Source organism: Heteronotia binoei, chromosome 8 (assembly GCF_032191835.1).
Source record: "Heteronotia binoei isolate CCM8104 ecotype False Entrance Well chromosome 8, APGP_CSIRO_Hbin_v1, whole genome shotgun sequence".
NCBI lineage: Eukaryota > Metazoa > Chordata > Lepidosauria > Squamata > Gekkonidae > Heteronotia > Heteronotia binoei.
Window position 1 is genome coordinate 46,170,245 of NC_083230.1, and position 20,447 is coordinate 46,190,691.

The following is a 20,447-nucleotide window of genomic DNA, read 5'->3' on the forward strand; positions in this document are numbered from 1 at the left end:
AACTCTCCACCGGCCATCGAAATAGAGGGGCACCAAAGAAGAGGTACAAGGACTCCTTGAAGAAATCCCTTAGCACCTGTCACATCAACCATCACCAGTGGTCTGACCTAGCCTCAGATCGCAAAGCATGGAGGCACACCATCCACCAGGCTGTCTCTTCCTTTGAGAACACACGCATAGCTGGTCTTGAGGACAAAAGGAGATTGAGGAAGAATCTTAAACCATACAAAAATGCATTAGTGGAAGATTCTAACATATGTGAATTTAGGATCTTATTTGGGATTTATAAAAAATAGATAGCAGCATCACTACAAAAACTTACTTTAAAGCTAAATCATAGCTGCCAAAGAAACATATTCTGCACGATGCATTTATTGCAATTAGTTAAGAGCTCTAACATTTTCCAGTGGGTATGACTGAGCAGTACTGTTGAAAACAGAAGGAAGGAGTTCTGAGGAAAAATCCATTCAACAGATTATAAGTGTGTGACCAGCAAAAAGATAAAGTGCATATATTCCATTTAGATAAGCACATCAAAGTGTCATGGATTTTAAAAATACAGTAGTTGAGCAAAACACAATTCTGATTTTAGTGCACTGTGTTTAAATAGTTTTCATTTCACTTTTTCATTGACCTTTGTATAAGTCATTCTGGCTGTTCATTCCAAAAATGCTTAATATTAAATATTAATACTAAACATTAAATATTTAAAAAAGAAAAAAGACACACACAAAACAGATGGAACACATTTCCTTGCAGTCTGGTATACTGTTTTAACAGTAGCAGTTATTCATCCTTTGGATCCAGGCTTCAGACTTGCAAAAGCTTTAGAGTTTTTAAGGGAATGTGAAATTTCATTGAGAAAAGAAATGAAATGAGAATCTCTCTCTGACTTCTTGGATTCAAAAATAACTACAATGGTAAAGTGAGGCTCAGGACGGGTCAGAAAGTATGTGCTCTGAACTTTGTCATCATAGAAATGGACCACCTTTTCCAAACTGTTAAGGTCAGAGGTTCTATCAGTCATAATCATAATGACATTGGGCCAATGCATCACAGGCCTATCACTGGGCAGAGAGACTACTGCTGGATATTGATCTACACCCTTTGGGGCTTCCCGATAGGAATGAGGATGATGATAACCATGTCCCTGGAAGCTCTCTGACCCTCGGTTGTCAAAGATTAAGGAAATATTAACAGCATCATATTTTCTGATGAAGCTAGAAATTTTCCCAAAATAGTCAGGATTGGCTTTTGCTGTCAAAGTTTTCATTTCAGATGGAGTTGTTTGCCGACTAAGGGCTTCATGAAAATAAAAGCTAAACTTTGCAAGAAGACTATTTTTGAGCTTCATTAACCAAAGGAAAAGATGTGGAGGCTGCACAGCCTTCTGAGATTGGCCACCAAACAGATGTTTCTTGGTTTCTCGCTGCTTCTCAAAGATCTGTCCCCATGTTTGTAACTTTGTGTGAGCATTGTGCAAGTTGACCAAGGATGGGAGAAATTTCCACTCTGAGATCTGTGCCTGAGCCTTCAAAAGATGGGTAAGCACATCCGCTTCTAACTGGAAATTGCTTTCAAGAGGACTAAGAATTGGATGATGAAACCTAGAAAAACAAAAAAGATTATAATACATGTGATAGATATTGCATAAGTGTACAATTATTACATGTATACAAAATGCTGCAATTTCTAAAATAATTACTTTTACTGAAATTTATTGTCTGACCAAACAAGTAAAAAATTATGAAATTCACATAATGCTATTTCACAGAAATCCTAAATGTTTCACAAAGCAGCATTTCATGTAATGTAGTATGTGCTTTAATTACTGTGGACCGATGAAAAATAATACTGTTGACATAACCAATAAATATTTAAGTTGCAACTAACAAAAAAATCTCAAAACATGAAGAAACCAGAGATTAGTAATTTTACACATAAACTACAATAGTAGCGTAGTTTTGAAAATGGAAACACCTAATAAACTACTACATGCAACAACTAAAAAAAGGCTACAGCCACAGTAAACCATTATGTCAAGAAAAACACATTTGGGGCAACAAATCATACTGGATCTCCTATTATGGATAAATGTGAAACCTTGAAACAAATCCACAATAATCACAGTCAGTTCAAATATTAAGATCACGCTATTAATATAAGAGATTTCACTGTACCGCTAGTCAGGAGAGCCAAAACACTGAAATCATTCAAAGTATTAGCAAAACAAACAACCTCACCTCCTCCAAAACTCCAGCTATCTTTCCAGCTATCACTTCAGATGAGGAGACAGAGACATGGCCCTTTCCAGGGCACTTTGTCCTCCCTTCCACTGCATCCTCTTACACATGCAAAGGACTAGGGGAAAGCTTCCAATTCACCTCATGAAGGATTCTCAGCCACTATATCTCCATCCTTCATCTCTTATGGTGGTCTGGGTCTGCTACAGTTTTCTACCTTTTCAATTTTTATTCACCAAAAGAAATGGCATTCATGTTGAAAAAACAGAACCAATCACTACAAGACAATTCTGGTTTTAACAGTATAATATCTAGATGCTGGCAGCAATGCAGATATCACAGATTTTGTTTTCAGATTTTTAATCCAGATACTTCTAATGACCTTCAAGTATTTGAATAATTTACCTAAATAAAATGTGATAATGAGATGTTCCTAAGAAGATAAAAAACATTATTTACCCATCCTATTAACCAGGGCCGGCTCGCCCACTAGACAAATTAGACATTTGCCTAGGGCGCCAGGAGGGGGGTACCAAATTGGGCTCCCCCGTCGGTGCCCAAGACAAATGCCTAATGCCCCCTGCCACTGCCCATCCCTCTCTCCCCTTCTGCAACGCAGCGCAGCACTGCACTCTGCCCCCACCAGCGCACTCAGAGGAGTGCCACTAGGCTCAGCCCTACCCTCTTCAATGCAGCCCAGGCATCTGAGTGTTCTCTTAAGAGAGCACTGGAGGAGGCTTTGCTCATCCTCCCGATTCCAGAAAGGAGGGGGAGAAGCCTCCTCCAGCGCTGTCTTAAGAGAACACTCAGATGCCTGAGCTGCATCAATTCGAAGCAGTGCTCTTCTAAGCACGCCGGGGGGGGGCAGCAGCAGAGAGCAGCACCATGTTGCTGTGCTACAGAGGAAAAGAGAGAGGGAGGGAGCAGCAGAGGAGGGCTGGCCTGGCCGGGATGTGTGTGCACGCGCACCTGTCTAGGGCCCCCGGGGGCACGCCTGTCTAGGGCTGGCCCTTCTATTAACACATTTCTATGTACAGAATAAAAGATTTTGCCACTTAACAAAAATCAACATTACAATCATATGCCAATAAAATTGAAATAGCAACCAATATCCACCTTCCACCCACTCACCATGTGTACATCATCCAAATGCTACATATACCTGCCTCTAGGGATATGTCATGTAACAGAAGAGATCTGGTTTATTCTAAAATTTGCATATTTCACTGGAGTTGAAATACTTAACGCCACATGGGATTGAATGTTTCTATATTTGTACAAGGATCATTAGAACAGCTATATATTTTAAATATAATGAAGCTAGATTGTCTGTGTTACACAGGTATAAATCTAGAACTCTACCAATCTCACTTTTAAAAACAGGCTTCTTGTCCTCATAGCTAAGTTTGACAAAAATATGATGGCTCTAACTCTTAAACAAAAACTAAAGAAATCAGAAAACTTCCCAGTTTTGATAGGTTAGATCCTTTGTGCCTTACACAACACTCCCCCCCCCCAATCAATCTGTGTCATTGCAGGCTTTTGGGGCTGGTCTCACTAGCCTTTCAATAATTCAGTGTGTACACAAAATGGTCACACTCTTTTTTTTTAAAAAAACCTGCATTATACAATACATCTACACATGGCTCTCTCTTATACACAGATGCATCAACCTGATTCCCACCAAATTGTGTGAGTTTCTTAGCAATAAAGAGAACTCCCCTAGTGAGAATATTCCCATTACAGTGCCTGAAAACAGATAAAATGTGCCTTGAGCTCTCCATATAAGCTTTTCAGCTCACATACTTTAAAAGCAGCAGAATGTCAACTGAATAAACTCCCTGGGTGAAAAAATAATTCTAAAAACATGCTAGCTAAGCATTTATGTAAACAGCTGAGAGAAACTATGGGCAGATAGGTGATGATTCAAGCATATCAAATTCAAGTAGAAATTATGCCATGTTATACTTCTTCATGTTTCTTAATCTGTTCAAAATAAATTTAATTTAATTTTTTTATTTATACCCCGCCCTATCCCGCTAGCGGGCTCAGGGCGGCTCACAACATTAAAACGAATCACTAACATTAAAGAAAAAAGCATAGTGCAAAACCTGGCTGTAACCTTTCAGGGTTCGATCATAACATATTTCTTGAATTATCTGAAAGACAAACAGGGATAATAAAGCTAAGTGGCTGGGATTACATGGAAAGGAAGACTGGCTCAGAACTACAGTATAGAGAGACAAATTTGCTGCTTTCAAAATATTCATTTTGGACTTTCAGAGAAAATGGCAACCTGAATAAGAGCATTCTTAAAGGTTCCAGACTTATCTCATTGTGGGGTGCCCTGTGCCACAAGAGGACAACTTATCTTTCTGTATTCAACTCTCCCTCATGGGGAGACCCAACTGATAGATAAATCCAAGGGAGGCCTGATTATCAACTGCCAGTGGGTTCTGATACCACCAAGGACAACAGAGAAAAAGCAGGGTTTCCATCTTTAAATAAAGCTGTCATTGTTTCTTTTTTAAAAAATAACAAGCTTTGATTTCCTCTCATCTTTAGCTAGTTTTTAAAGACTGTCATTTTGGCCTTATTTTAATAACAAGAACTCAGTGGACTTATAATTGCAGCAAAACTTGTAACACTGGCAGGCTGCCAGCAGCATTCAACTTCACCTACACTGTATCTGCTCCCGGTAAGAGGAGATCTCCTGAAAATTCATGGTCTATGATTTACGGATAATCACCAAGAGATTTATGTGAATATAAAGATATATTACTGAACTGCATCTAATTGGTCTTTTAAGGAAGCATCAATTTAAAAGCAAAGTGGAAATATCAACTGAATTAAACCAAGCCAAATAAAGCTTTTATTTTCCCTAAAGGAAGCAAAATGCAGGTGTTTTATGTCTACCCAAAACGCATATAAAGAAGAAACACAAATATTCTAAATAATAAAAATACGTAAAGTATATATTACTTCAGTTCAAAAAAAAAGTGTGGAGTTGCTATTTATATAAACATCATCAATAAATTTATTGTTCATGGCCATTAGCCTTCACAATTAAAACATATCTAAAACAAAATTAAAAGCACCCAAAGCTGAAATTCTAAAACCTCAGCAAACAATCAGCACAATAGCACCAAAACAATTCAGATAGAGTTATCTTAAAAACAAAGTTCGTTCTAATCTTCTTAGCAGCCAGGGCAAAAAGAGCTAATCTGTAGGAAACAGAGGGCTCCAAGTTGGAGCGCATAGAAACTAATTTTTCAGGATCTGAAAAGGACTGATCAGCTAAAATCATGGCCAGGGATTTATTGCTGGCCCCCAGATACAAAGGAGTGGTCAGAACATAGTGTGGTAGATCTTCCACAGAGCTTTTATATGGGCAAATTTGTTGATCAGTTGGAATTTTGGCATAACAACCTGTTAATAGCTTGGCTAGCACTGTTTGAAACTGCAACACTGTGAATGCTGCTCAAGTTATGAGATGTTATGCTGACCAGATAAGAAGCTCTAAAATGATCTTTCTTGATAGTTTTGTGCTATGGGGCAAATTTCTGGTGCATAATTGAGGAGTTATCAATTATGGAGGCCCCTTTAAATACCTATTCCTGCAAATCTGGTAGCTAGGAGCAAATAATCTGGGAGGGCATAACGAGCATACTAGAAACAAAATATCAGAATGGGCCCTATTCCTGTGTAACAAAATATGAAAGCTGAAATTGCTGAATGTGCCAGTGTTAGATACTTGGTTTTTCTTCCATGATTTTAGAATTATAAAATGGGTGTGGGCCTTGACTGAGGGCAGATCAAGCTCTGACCTCAACCAAGCTGCTGGCTTCCCTCTTTTGGTAATGCTAAGATGCATCTCAGAAAGTTATTTAAATTGTTTCTAAACTATTGAGAATTTGTTCCTTCCAGCCCCAAACTTTGATCCCATATGGTAAGTGGGGGATGACCTTGCAAACCTTCAGTGCCGGTTCTGTAAGAAAGCCACCTCTGGTGTAACAAAATCTCATTATTGCTCTAGCAATCTTAAGAGCTAAGTCTTTTAAGGCGAACTCTGGGGGAAATTATTGCCATATTGTCGGCATACAACAGGATATTTTCTGATGGTCTACAGAGTGCAGTAAAGAGACTCTTTTTTTCTGGTAACTGCCTGAGCCAGTTCAGCCCATAGATGCTTAGTGTGAGCCATCTTTTATTTTTAAGTAGACTCTTATACTGGACTCTGCACGTAACTAATTGCTGGACTGCGCAGGAATCTTTGCTATGCCAAGCTGACCTCATCTGCTTAGGTTTTTTTTTTTTTAATTCAGTATTCTTGCTCGGACCAGCCATTGGACAGATTGTATTGCAGTTTGGAAGTGCTATTATTAAGCAATAATGGTTTGAGATTTGGACTAATTCTTCGTAATTCTGGATTATACTTGTATCAGATTGAATTAAATCTTGACATCTGGCTTTTAGATCTGCAGTTTCAAGAGCTTGAACTATTACATCTTGTAGCTGTGCCATCCATCTGCTTCTCCTAAAGCCTGGAAGTACATTTTTGTTGGGTTCAGATGTTGAAATTAAAAGAATCCCAATATTAAAATTTAGTGTAAGAGCTACAGGGCAGTGGTCACTTGCAGTACTGTCTCCTACCCTAAATAACTGACTTGGTTCAATAGGTATGAGGAGTGGGTCTGCCCCCAGTCTGCATTCCAAACATGGGTCTTGCAGAATTCATCAGCAAAACAAAGTCTCTGTCTACCTCACTGCATGTAGGGGTCGTGATCTGCCAACCACCACACCCCCAATACTACTAGCTGTTGGAGTTGGAGTGACTATAAATGTTCTCTCCTCCCAGTGATGCCCCATCCCCACTGGCACTGACTCAGTCTCTAGGGTGCAGGAGTCTCCCCGCATTGGGGTTCCATCCATCTGTCCGGACCTAATAACTTCCTGGAGCCACACCAGTCCCATAACTACTGTAGGTGCTATCAGGTCACGGCTATACCCTGAGTCTGGCACGTACTCTGACACTGGTCCCCAACCTGGAATTCACCAGGGTGACAGGGATTTAAAACAAAGTTCCTTTCGTTCTCAGCAGGTCTTGCTCATTTCCCAACAGTGGTGATCTCTTGCTGTTGTTCAACAAAGAAGAGCTTGGCTGTCTGTCTGCTTGTTCACCTTGTGGCCTAGCCACCACTGTTCCTTTGAGGGCACTGGCTACCGACCACCGGGCTTTGTCATAGGTCAGCTTTTCTTTGGAGCTTCCTTTTTGGGTCCAGAGCAAGCAGTGGCACCTTTGGGCAATTTGTCACAAAGTGATTGTCAGCCCCACATTTCAGGCACAGGCCAGCTTCCTTCTTCTGTCTCTCTCTGCCTCCGAGCTTGGGTTGAGACTTCTCTCCCCAGGTTTCCTAGCTACTCTTCTCATGGCCAGCCTGGTACTGCTGATGCAGGAGTCTCACCACTTGCTCCCAGTTCTTGATTTCACACACCAACTGTATCCATCCCATAAGGGTGCATGGGTAATCTTGCACCATCGCCTTCATCACTAGGTCTGGGTTCAGGCCAGCTCTGTAGAATTCAATTTTTACTCTTTTGACCAGTCCTGAATTTTGGCCTCATACACTTTGAATTCTGCTGAATATTCATGCATTGATCAACTCCCCTGGTGTATTCTCTATAGCTTGGTGTAGGCTCTCTCCCCCTCCAGGGCATCTTCAAACTGCTCTCTAAAGGCTTTCAGAAAACCCCTCATGGTTCAGAGTTCAGCTGTTTTGGCCTCATAAAGGGTGACATACCATTTAGCTGCAGTTCCCCCCAGCTGGGAGCCCAAGTTCACACAGCTCGCTTCTGATGCAAAGATATGCCCCCACTCTCGCAGGAACTCACAAGCTTGTACTGTGAAGAAGCCCAGCTCCTCTGGGTCACCTTCAAATTTCACCTCCAGTTTGTGATGCACCACTGGGCCTTGAGGTGGTACAACTGGCCTACAGCACTGGCCCAAGAGAGGTGGCAGTGCTGGCACTTCAGGCAGCTGTGCTGGCATGTCTGGAAGATGTGGCAGCACATTCCAGAAGCAATGGCCACCTTCTTGCCCGGGTGGGAGTCACTGACCATCCAGGGTCCCCTGGTCAGCAGAGGTTGGGGTAGTGGGGGGTGCAGTCCTCCTGCTACCACCCTCTGGACCACCTGCTGAATGAACTCCATGAAGCTGAGCATCTCTTGCCTAATTTCTTCTTGCCATTTGGTCATTTCGGTCCTTGTAGGAGGATCCTTGCCCAGCCCAGCATTCAGCCTTGCTGCATTCTGTTTTGTCAGACTCACCTCCCTTGTCCAGTTGCCAGCCCCCCAAGCTGGCTATTTCAGGGAGAGCACCACCTTCATGGTAGCAGCTCTGGTGGCGCTCCTGCTTATCCTCTTCTCTCCTTGTGGAGGACACCCGGGGATTCCAGTGCCTGGGAGTTGTCCTTGGATAGTTTGAGGTGTCGTACATCCACTGTATTGCAGGTTGCCCTGTTTGGTGTAGTGGTTAAGTGCGCAGACTCTTATCTGGGAGAACCAGGTTTGATTCCCCACTCCTCCACTTGCAGCTGCTGGAATGGCCTTGGATCAACCATAGCTCTTGTAGTTGTCCTTGAAAGGTCAGCTTGAGAGAACTCTCTCAGCCCCACCTACCTCACAGGGTGTCTGTTGTGGGAGGGGGGAGGTAAAGGAGATTGTGACCGCTCTGAGACGCTAAGATTCAGAGTATAGGGCGGAATATAAATCCAATATCATCATCATCATTATCATTATGTAAGATTCATCCAGTTATCCACCCAAGATTCTGCCAGTTACCTACCCAAGTTACCCACCATGAATATGGTCAAGGTTTAATGGAGATCAGGTACAGAGCAATGACCTTCTGCCAAGAGGCCACTGACGAGAATAATTTGCATGCAGACAAGGCAAATAATATAGGAAACAAAAAAGGCGCACAAAAGTTAAGCTCCCCCAAAGGCCATTATAATTTCCAGGCTTTGATGTAAGCACAAGATGTCTTCCCTGGGTGCTCATGGTTACCCTGCTAATTCAAGCTGTTTCCATAACTACCAGGCAACCAGTTCTCCTTGATAGCCACTCTCCTGCACAACTTAGAAAAATGTTGCAAGCAAGCAGACACTACAATACAGGATGCATGTGTAAGTCAGTGTTTTCCAACCTTTTCTACTTAGCGGTACCCTTGACCTTGCTCTTCATATGTCATGGTACCTTTGAGGAAAACACCTATTTTTTAAAAATTGATTTACTTTCTAGTTACATGAGAGACATAATAGTTTATTGCTGTTAAGTCCCAACAGTAATGTTAAGAATGTTCTGAATGTGATTTATAAACGTCCACCAAACTGCAACACAAAAATTTCAGTGTCAGGGTTGATGCTAGCCTGGAATGTGTGACTTTTGAATATAAGCTTTTGTATGTCAAAAGCACACTTCATCAGACAACGTTATGGGTTCATTCAGATATGACTGGCAGAAGAAAGCAGAAGAAAGACTTCTAGCCAGTGTAGTCTTTACATTCAAAGTTCCATTGTAGGTTCTTCAAATCAATATGAGTAGCATGTAGAAAAAAACAGGTTAACAGTGCAATCCTAAGTGGAGTTTCATCCTTCTAAATTCATCCATGTCAATGAGTTTAGGGTATGACTCTGCTTAACACAGTATGGTTAGCCCTTGATTGGGTGCATTACAACTTTTCAGCCATTCATCCAAGAATAAACTTACTTCAAAAGAAACCTAATTAGAAAACATGTCTAAATACTCTGTGCTATTCTTTCAGATAATTAAAAGTAAATGGGAGCTGAGAAGGTAACCTACCTGGGAGAGTTGTGCTACAACTTAATACGACTCATGGGAGGATCTCTCCCCACACCAGTTCGGCACCTGCCATTTTAGGTGCCTTAGCGAAGAGGAGCAGAGCTTCGATGTTTCATAAAATTGGACCAGGGAGTCCAATTCCATGGGCCCCCAAAGGAGGTGCCTTCATCCTGCAGTGTTTTCAAAAGGGGGCGAAAAGCTGTGCGCAAACAAAACTCAAATTATATCAGCTTTTATCCAGGCTCCATTATATTGACAGCCTAATCAGATAAGGTAAGGTGTCGGGCGGGAGGGGGGAGGGATTCTTTTCAGATAAACTGAATGCACACCCCTATTCAAAGAGAATTCAGCTGTGGCCCTGAATTTTGGAACTGGATGCATGGTATACATATAAATCAACAAGTGAATATTTTAATAAACGTGAAACTAACAGAAGCAATTTCAACTGAAAAAGTCATACACTAAGGATGTACTTTGTCACCTCTATTATTTCTCCTAGCAATGGAGCTTCTCACTACAAAGATCAGACAAGATGCCAGGATTGAGGAAATAAAAGTAGATGAACTAGAATTTAAAATTCAAAGCTATGTAGACAATGTGGTTCTGACAGTCTTGAATCCCTAAAACTCTTTATAGTATGTAACAGAAGAGACTGAAAAATCTGGATCATTTTCAGGCTACAAAATAAACAGAAAGAAGACAAAAATGATAAAAATTTTAACACAATATTATATAGAGTACCCCATTAAATATTTGGGAATAAATGTGACTGGGCAAACTGTAATATTTCCAAAAGTAACTACCAGAAGACTTGGAAATTGATACAAGCAGATCCACCCAGATGGGAAAAAATTAAAAGTCTCATGGCTGGGAATAATCTTTGCAATTTAAATAAATGTACCGTCAAAACTAAATTTTCTGTTTCAAATGTTACCAATACATATAGAAGAACGAACACTGAAAGAATGGTAGACAGATAAACAAATTTATTTGGAATAACAAGAAACTAAGTAAAAGTTTTAAAGTACTACAAGATGAGAAAAACAGAGGATTAGAGGTTCCAAATATAAAATTATACTACCAAGCGACGGGCCTAGTTTGGATTGTTGATTGGATTAAAGATCCAAGACAAAGAATAGTATAACCTGAAAATCAGCAGACCTAGATGAAGGCTTATGTAATTATTTATAGATCAAAAAATCAACTAAAACAATCATAACACAATAAAGAAATCATATAATCAGAGATGGACTGCTGAGAATATGATTTTCTTCAAGAGAGGGCAAACCACTGCCTCCTTAAGCCTGCTGGGAAAAAGGCCCTCCAAGAGAGAGTTGTTGACGATGACCCCCAAGGTATAACATAACCCTTCACTACTGCCAGCTTTGATAAGCCATAAAGGGCACAGGTCCAAACAGCAAGTGGTTGGGCGAGCCCCTGCAAGCAACTTGAATGTAGCAATAGTGAAATTAATAGTTCAGCTTTAAAACAGATTAGTTACAAAACCTGAAATGTAAAATGTTGAAAATAAATATATTCCAACTGAAGTTTTATTTGTTATATTTTTTATAGAGAGTGTCCCAAAAACCTTTCAATTTAATGAAGGGGGTGATGGGGAGAAATATTTCCTACTTCTTATACATTATTATATATAATTACTTTTTGATATAATTACATGTAATTACCTTTTCTACATTTCCTTTTTTCCAAAAATAAATAAATTTTAAAATAAAAAATATTCATTTTGATAGATAATCTAGCTAGTAGATCATAAAGGAAATGAAAGGTCCCCTGTGCAAGCACCAGTCGTTTCTGACTCTGGGGTGACGTTGCTTTCCTAACGTTTTCATGGCAGACTTTTTACGGGATGGCTTGCCATTGCCTCCCCCAGTCCTCTACACTTTCCCCCCAGGAAGCTGGGTACTCATTTTACCAACCTCGTAAGGATGGAAGGCTGAGTCAACCTCAAGCCGGCTGCCTGAAAACCCAGCTTCTGCCGGGGATTGGACTCAGGTCGTGAGCAGAGCTTAGGACTGCAGTACTGCAGCTTTAACACTCTGCGCCACGGTAGATCATAAAAGCAGTAGATAATAAAATGTGCAGTGCCTAAATGACAAATTAAGCCATCAATCCAAGTGTACAGTATGAACACTTGATATATGTCTCTACTGTAGTGCAAGAATGTCTGCTTGAAATGCTAAGAGAAATAAACTAATTACTATAATCACATATGTCCTTACAGATTCCATAGCTTGTTTTCTGTAAAAAATTCACTATCCTGTACACTGACAAATAAGCATTTGTTTTGTCCTGCAATCTGAATAATTTGAAATTAATCAATAGATGTATATACTGTAACTATAAAGACTCATAATGAAAAATTATACAATTTTTTGAGGTTTTTTTACACACAGTGTAAGGCATTAATATATTATTGTTATTTTATTATAAAATGATGTGACAGGCAGAGAATACGCTTCCTCCATTCTACACTCAGTAACCTTATCACTGTTTTTTGCTCCATCCACAACCACCATCTCAGTTCTGGTAGTGCTCTTTCCAATCATGAAACCCTTTGCTATACCCTTGCTTCCCCCAAACAACTCCATCTCTAAGGCTCTAAGAAGCAACTATGAAATCCCACCTCCCTATCTGATCCAGAAGCTGCACTTGAGAGGCAGGAGAAAAGCATCAGTAATAGATTGATATTGCAAGGGGGAGATATGAGGCAATGTGTCTCTGATACACTTGTAAGACAGCCTGTTAATGAGCAGAAAAGATGGGCAAATTTTAGCTGTACCAAAAAATTCTGTTGCAAAGTATATTTCGTTATATTTCCCCATGACTGACAGAACTATGGGGAAAAGTAGTGGTGTGGTCATGGACATATACTGATTTGGATTTGTGATGGACAGGAGCCTGTCCCGCCCTGAAAGGTGTTGTTAATCAGTGCCTAAGCCATCTGGATGCTGCTCTAACATCTAATCACCTTTGAAAAAGGTGACTGAATGGGGAGGGGACAGTAGCACTGACAGTCTCATGTCCACCTTAAGAAGAGAGCAGGGAGTTTGGTGAGTAGCACTGCCTGAAAAGAGTGCAGGGTGGTTACGCTCTATTTATTTATTTATTTACTTTCAATTTATTCCCGCCCAATCCAAAATGGTCTCGGCAGAATATAAATCAAAGACAGAACAGAGTATCTAGTTTTAAGTTTGTCTCTGGTGAGGAACAGATCTGGTAATAATTTGTTTCAACTCCTAGAGAAGGGGAAGACTGATGTGATCAGCATTTGCTGGGTGTGAGAGGATTTAGCCTAGTGCTTAGAAGCCTGTCAGAAACCATTTTAAGGGGAAAATCTGAATAATAAAGACTAGTCTAAGGCAAAGGCCCCAAATAATAAAAAGAATTTCAAGGTTTCCTTAAGGAACAAAGTCTGATCTCAATAACTATTGAAAAACTTACTGAGTATAATAAAGTTTGAGTCCAATGGCACCTTTAAGACCAATAAAGGTTTATTCTTTGCTGGACTTTTAAGGTGCCACTGGACTCTGCTTCAGACCAACACAACTATCCACCTTAATCTATTTTAGTGGGTATACCGTCAGGATGGAATTTAAGTGCCTCAGCCAGGGGTTTCCTGGGTTGTTAAAAAGCCTGAGTCTGTTGAAGCATTCTTTTTAAATTTAATACACCTTTTTTCAAGTATTGCCTCAGGGTTCTACTTGCACACAATAAAATTTTCTTTACAGCAGTGAGCATTACAGCTTTTACACATTCTAGTAGTGATACTACCATACTGAGGGACAGAGGTGTCTAGCCCCAAAATCTTGCGAAGATGTACAAGTCCTTCAGTTTGAGTCAAAAGCTTGGCATAGATTCAGCTTCTGGGAGCAGAATTCAATATTTGCCTCCTTTTGTCATGTCCTAGACTAAATCTGGCTGCACTGAAAACACTGACATGTAAGAGGTCAACGGGACACTGGAAACTCTGATTGGAATACTTACCTGGAAAGCTTGATAATTCAATATATTACATAATAATTACATACAGGGAACTCTATCAATCTATTTTAAGATGCTGCAAGTGTTCCAAGCTAGTCAGAAAATAACAATATATACAAAAGTGATATAGATAAATCAAAGAAGATGACTGCATTAAATGGGTTAAGCTATCTCCTTGTAGGAAAAAGTTATAGCTTATGACCTCATACTTCCTCTTTCCTTGCCATATCATGGTTGCCTACACATGTCTTTTTACATGGCAAAATGTATTAAAGTCTTCTAATCTAAAAATAGGTATCTTAACATAAATCCAAAAGAACTCTAGGTACAAAATAAGTTGATAGTTATTTACAGTAAACACTGGTTTTAATGAAACTGCATTAGAGACATGCCTAGAAAATGTATGGTAGAACACTGAAAATAATTTTTACAAAAACCGAGAGAATGCCAGTATTTAAAACTCTTGTGTTATCTTCCGTATCAGCCTATTTCTAAACCTTCTGCAGCTCTTTGCTTAGATGCAAAACAAATATTTGCTCCATATGGCAGTGTATCACTTTGTGACTTGGCCTTCCTGCAAAAGCATCAGCACCGTATCTACTGATGTATACAGCATCTATAATAGGTTGAAACCTTGCAGAACTATCAAAACAAAATTGTTTAAGTAAGGATTGAATTAAGTCTGAGGAAAGCCATGATACAGACGCAGGTTTTAAGGAAGAGTGCATACAAATCTACTGATTTCGAGCAACCAATTATATGAATAATACAAGTCTGGATTTGTATTATTTTAGATGAAGATCTTATTCTTCTGTGTTACAGAAGCAGTTGTTAATTTCCATATTATTTTCAGGTTAAAAAATCTGAAAAAGTAGTGATCTAGGTTGCAGCTAAGAAGTACTCAAACTGTAAACATTCACTCTGATTCTACAGTAAAATGATACACATCTCAAACTGATATTCACTTTGATTCAATATAATAAACACTGGTGGAGCAAAATCCTATCACCTCTTATAATAATAATGACAACAGTTGATGAAAAATAAAAGATTAAACTGTTTGGTCAACTCCACTCATTTAACAGATCTTTTTCTAAAAAATGATTATATTGCACATGTAGAAAGGTAATCAAGAACACAATGTTATTTAATAAAAAAACAGGATTATCTTCCTCCCATGTTTGAAAGGGAGACTTGGGCTCTATAATCTTGCAAAGGCCCAAGACATTACTCAATTTTGTGGTCATCCCAACTCTGCAATTATATTCAACAGTAAGGCAAATGTGTGTAAACATGCTGATTTAGTGAACTTCCTTCCTGGTCCCATATTTTTTTAAAAAGTAATGTGCAAGAGAAATGATGAGGAGAATGATAATTCACATGACAGTTAATTAACAGGGCAGGGAGCAATACCATCAAGCCAGTTTCCTAACCTGTTTAGCATATTTTTATGCTGCTTCTCCAGAGCAAACCTGTTCTAGGCAATATGACTAAAATAATATTTAAAAAGAAAACAAGTAAGTACTACAAAAGGAAGTACTTCTTCACCCAAAGGGTGATTAACATGTGGAATTCACTGCCACAGGACGTGGTGGCGGCCACAAGCATAGCCACCTTCAAGAGGGGTTTAGATAAAAATATGGAGCAGAGGTCCATCAGTGGCTATTAGCCACAGTGTGTGTGTATATATAATTTTTTTTGCCACTGTGTGACACAGAGTGTTGGACTGGATGGGCCATTGGCCTGATCCAGCATGGCTTCTCTTATGTTCTTATGTTCTTAAGTAAAATAATTTTCAACAGTCAGCCGGGAAAATTCAGTTATCCCAGTCATAGCAAACAGTATGCCACACCCAAATTCCAGAAGCTTTCATAAACACTGTTCATACCAAAGCTATTTTCTTCAAACTGTTTTAACTTATGAAACATTATCTGCTTCATTATATACCCAACTTTTCTCCCCAATGGGGACCAAAAGCATCTTACATTATTCTCCGCATCTCCATTTTACCCTCACAACAAACCTGTGAGGAAGGTTCGGCTAAGAGTGTGTAACTGTCCCAAGATTACCCAGCAAGCTTCTATGGCAAGGGAGGGGGGGTTGACCTTGGGTCTCCCAGACCCAAGTTCAACACTTGCACTACACCACATTGGATCTCAGTGTCCCTACTTCTGTGCATTCTGAAATAACCACTGCTCTGAAAAAATCCTATCTATATAAGGTTTCAGTTCTCCTGCTAGGTGGTAGCTGGAGATCTCCTGGAGTCACAACTGATCTCTGGGTGACACAGATCATTTCACGTGGAGAAAATGGCTGCTTTGGAAGGTGAACCCTGTGGCATAATGCCCTATTAAAACCCCTCCCCTACCCAAATCCTGTCCTCCTCAGGCTCCACCCTTCAAATCCCCAGGTATTTCTCAACCCAGAGCTGGCAATCATATGCCTAGAGCAAAAACAACTACAATATATGCAGCAAATAGACTAACCTTGAACTATATTTCTTTAATATGGTTTCCAAGATGTTTATAAGTTCCTCAGAGTTGATAAACTTCTGAGTGCTAAGGCTGTACATTTTTTCATAAAAGTCAGCAACTTCCATCCGAGCCTGAACAAAAAAACAGAGCTGCTCAGAGAGGTGAGAGAGCAGTTCTTCCAGGTGAGGGGCTGTTCCTCCCAATGCATTTCGACCTGTTGCTACCACCTTCTTCAATTCATTATGCAGAGAAGTGTAGATAGTGCGTATGGAATCCTTTCGGCTGAAGAATGACTGCCCACCTGTTCAAAACAAAAGTACTCACTACTCAGTCACATAACATATATGTACTTTTTTGGTTGATTTGGTTCCCACTCCCAATAATTTTTCAACAAGAACATTCTTTCATTTCAACAAGAACATTCTTTCATCTCATCCCACTGCCCAATTCTTGCTTTCAAAGTTTCAGAATTATTAATTTTTCTCTTATTTTTGTAAGAACATCGAGAGCCCAGAAGCAACCTCTTCCCTGCAGAATTAAAACAACAAAGGCACTATGAAATGTTAATCATCTATGCTGATATTAATAATTCTAGATTTTTATATTGTTTTTGAACAAGACACAGAAATATGAACTATGGAGTCATACATATACCAGAGCTTCCCAGCTCAAAAACCAGTTAGATGCAAGTCCAGTGAGAACTGCTATCCATACAAGTTTGAAGAGCTGCTCATTTGTCCATTAAAGCATACAAACAAGCACATCGTACATTATTTAAAAATCAGGAAAGCACCAGCATGCATTTTCTCAACTGCCTCACCACAGTTGAAGGGACTGCCAAGCACTATTAAGAAAAGGCAACAGATTTATCAGATTCTTAGAACAGAAAGAATGAAACTAGGTCAGCTTTACAGTCAAGCCAGGCCAAATACCAGCCAGCGCAAATCACTACAGAAGGATACTGGGTTTTTCAAGCTATTCCATGCCAACACCAAATCCCACCAATATAACAGGAGGGAGCACAACAAAAATATAATGCAAGAGCCACAAAAATTTGCAAACATTAAGTTATATACACACATCAGCCAGAATGCTGTCTCACTGCAGACTCTATGGAAACACTTACAGCATAGTATCATGCCTACTCCCTCATTCATAAACCTTTGATCGGTACTCTCCTCTTTTGGAATTGTCTTTTTCCATTCCCAAATGGAAAGTTCTCATATTCCTAGGCTCAAACTCATTGGTGAAAGCCTTATTGTAATTCTTACCTATTGGGCAAGATGTATGAATGTGTTACTCATTAACAGCCACCTTAGCAAGGCAGATTTGATTTCTCTGCCACATATGCACCTGGTCAGTAATGGTACCTTTAAGCAATCCTTTGTGGTTAACTTCTGAGGGTGCATCCACATATCATTAGATGTTGTGCTGCAGCAATCCAATCTTCCTATGTGGATAAGAGACCTCAGGAAGTGAACAACTACAATAGCAGTACAGCATCGAACCGCATGTGGATACAGCCTGAGAGAAAAGGAAAGTCTTTCCTGGAAAGATGTGCTGGAGTTTAAGGCTGTATGCAACCTGTACCCTCCAGCATCCCTCCAGAGGTGTTTCTAAATCGGGCTTTCTAAACACGCTTTAAGACAGTGCAGGAAGGTAGGTAGGTAGGTAAGTTATGGGATGGAGCCTCAGCTGCCGTGTATGCCTGGCCAATCCTGGACCTAAGGTAAAGGATCAAGCAAAATGTTTTCAGCACTGTTTGGGAAAGCAAACAAGTTGAGACTCCTTGTAAACAGAAGAGAGCTGTCTTTCTCTCCTCTGTCACACAGACGACTGAAGGCGGGCGGTGAGCTCCTTCTCACAGAAGAAAGGCAAACCTCAGCAGGAAAAAGAGCGAGAGGGGAATGCGGGTGGGGAGCGTGGGAAAGCCCGAAGCAGTCCAGCCGCGGTCCAGTACCTAATTTCTGGCCCAAGAAGGTCATGCTGTGATAGGCCTTCTCCGCCGCAGCCAGGTGGGCCAGCCCGGCCAGGAGCGAAAGCCAGCTGGCCCCGGCGCTCTTGTTTGCTTCGCGTTCCTTCTCCACATTGTCCTTGGCCTTGTCGTAGGAAAAGATACCTAAGTGAGAGAAGAAGGTCTCCAGCACTGCCTGCTCCACCGGCACAGGCGCACCCAGAGGGACTGACTCCCCCATTCGCCGGCCGCCGCAACACAAACAGACTCCCCGCTCTCGCCTTCCCTCTCGCACACACAACAGTCACATGATGAGGAGGTAAGGGGGAAATTGTGCGCTGCCCCGCCCCTTCCCACTCAGGAACCAATCCCCGGAGCGAGGACCGGGACACCTCATAACCACGTGGGCTAATCAAAGAACGGAACGGAAGAGGAGTTGGGAAAGCGGCAAAGTAACTTTAGGCTGGCCTGCTCCTAGGAGAGATGCAGGAAAGAGTATTCTTCTTGGGCAGTTCCCATTGTCGGCTTTAAAAAAAAGGGGGAGGGGACAATCGTATTTATGCCGTTATATAAATGCAAGAAAAAGGAGACCCAAGAGCACGTAAGATCTTACACACTAACATTGCACACTTAAGAGATGAAACAAATTCTGTGGAGGGATATGCACTAAACTGAATAATCTCCCACTGTGTAAACAGATCTTCACGCATTGCAATTGGATCTTAAGGCCATAATGAGTATAATATAGTGAGGTCTATGCATGGCAGAGTCTCAGAGTAAGTGATAACAAGCTCTTAATAGACTTGATATAGGATAGGCTGCATTACAAGACTGCAGATGTGGGCTGCTGGCCCAACTTATATACATCTCTGGATTCCCGCACTAGCATATTGGGTCATTCAAACCCGTGGGGGCTTGTGATTTGTTCCCAAGTTCAGTCCGCCTGGCTCCAATGAGCCCGGCAGGAATATCCAAAGTCATCTCTTGAATCCACATACATAACATCCCTCCCCCCCTTAGTTCACAAGACCTAGTGAACATAGTCCTTAAAGTATGCAGGCTTGGGGTGCCTTCATGTTGACCACCTGAGCCCTGGAGCTGACGGCGACGCAGTTTCTGCACCAGGCATTCCTGGCGGAGGTCCTGGTGCTGAGGGGGATTCTGCTGGCTGGAGGGGGTCCTCTGCAATCTCTGGCACTGAGGGTGGTCCTGTTTGTTCCGCTGGTGCTGGTACTGGTGTATCTGCGGGCTCTTCCGCTTCCTCCGGCTCGGGTTGTTTCGCCTAGATCCGGCGCCGGGGTGGTTGCATTCTCATCCTCGTCTTCCCTCCCTGGGTGCCCCTCACGCGCATAATTCGTCAATGTGCCGCCTTAATGTGAATCCCCCCTCTGAGATGACTTCGTATATGACGGCCCCAAGTACACGGGATACTTGTGCTGGTATCCATGCTGGCCCTTCCCCAAAGTTTTTGGCAAACACCAAGTCCCCTGTGTCGAACCCCCGGGGAGCCTGGACCACCTCTGGTACATCTTGCAGGTTGGGAGCGCAGTCCGGGAGGGTTGTCAGCTGCCAGCCCATGAGAAGTTCTGTTGGGCTGCAGTTGGTGATTGTACTGGAGGTGGAATATTGCACTAGGAGGCACTCGGCGAGGCGCGCTTCCCACTCCCCATATATGATGCAGCGGAGTGTTTCCTTCGTAGCCCGCATCATTCTTTCCGCTTGGCCGTTAGTGGCTGGGTGGAAGGGGGCCGACCTTATGTGTTTTATTAAATTCCGGCCACAGAAATCCTGAAACTTGGCAGAGGTGAAGGTCGTCCCATTATCGGATACCAACGTGTCTGGGAGGCCATGTGTGGCAAAAACCCTGCGGAGCGCCCCTAATGCCACCCAAGAAGAGGTTGAGGCTACTGGCAG

The 20,447-nt window shown here is 41.3% G+C and overlaps 1 protein-coding gene across 1 annotated transcript; it reads right to left on the reverse strand.

Moving 5' to 3' along the window:
- Positions 1-356: 356 nt before the first annotated feature.
- KICS2 (KICSTOR subunit 2) lies at positions 357-19,032 on the reverse strand. Its single transcript, XM_060245004.1, has 3 exons — positions 18,540-19,032; positions 16,592-16,880; positions 357-1,607 (listed from the first exon to the last, which is right to left on the reverse strand). The coding sequence occupies exons 1-3, from the start codon at positions 18,772-18,774 to the stop codon at positions 791-793; spliced, it is 1,341 nt and encodes a 446-aa protein (XP_060100987.1). The 5' UTR covers positions 18,775-19,032; the 3' UTR covers positions 357-790.
- Positions 19,033-20,447: the final 1,415 nt, after the last annotated feature.

Coding starts and splice junctions, on each gene's coding strand:
- KICS2 (XM_060245004.1), bottom strand. CDS start 18,774: ATGGGGGAGTCAGTCCCTCTGGGTGCGCCTGTGCCGGTGGAGCAGGCA. Junction 16,881..18,539: donor CTTCTTGGGCCAGAAATTAG/GTACTGGACCGC, acceptor TGTTTTGAACAG/GTGGGCAGTCATTCTTCAGC. Junction 1,608..16,591: donor TTAAAGAAATATAGTTCAAG/GTTAGTCTATTT, acceptor TTGTTTTTCTAG/GTTTCATCATCCAATTCTTA.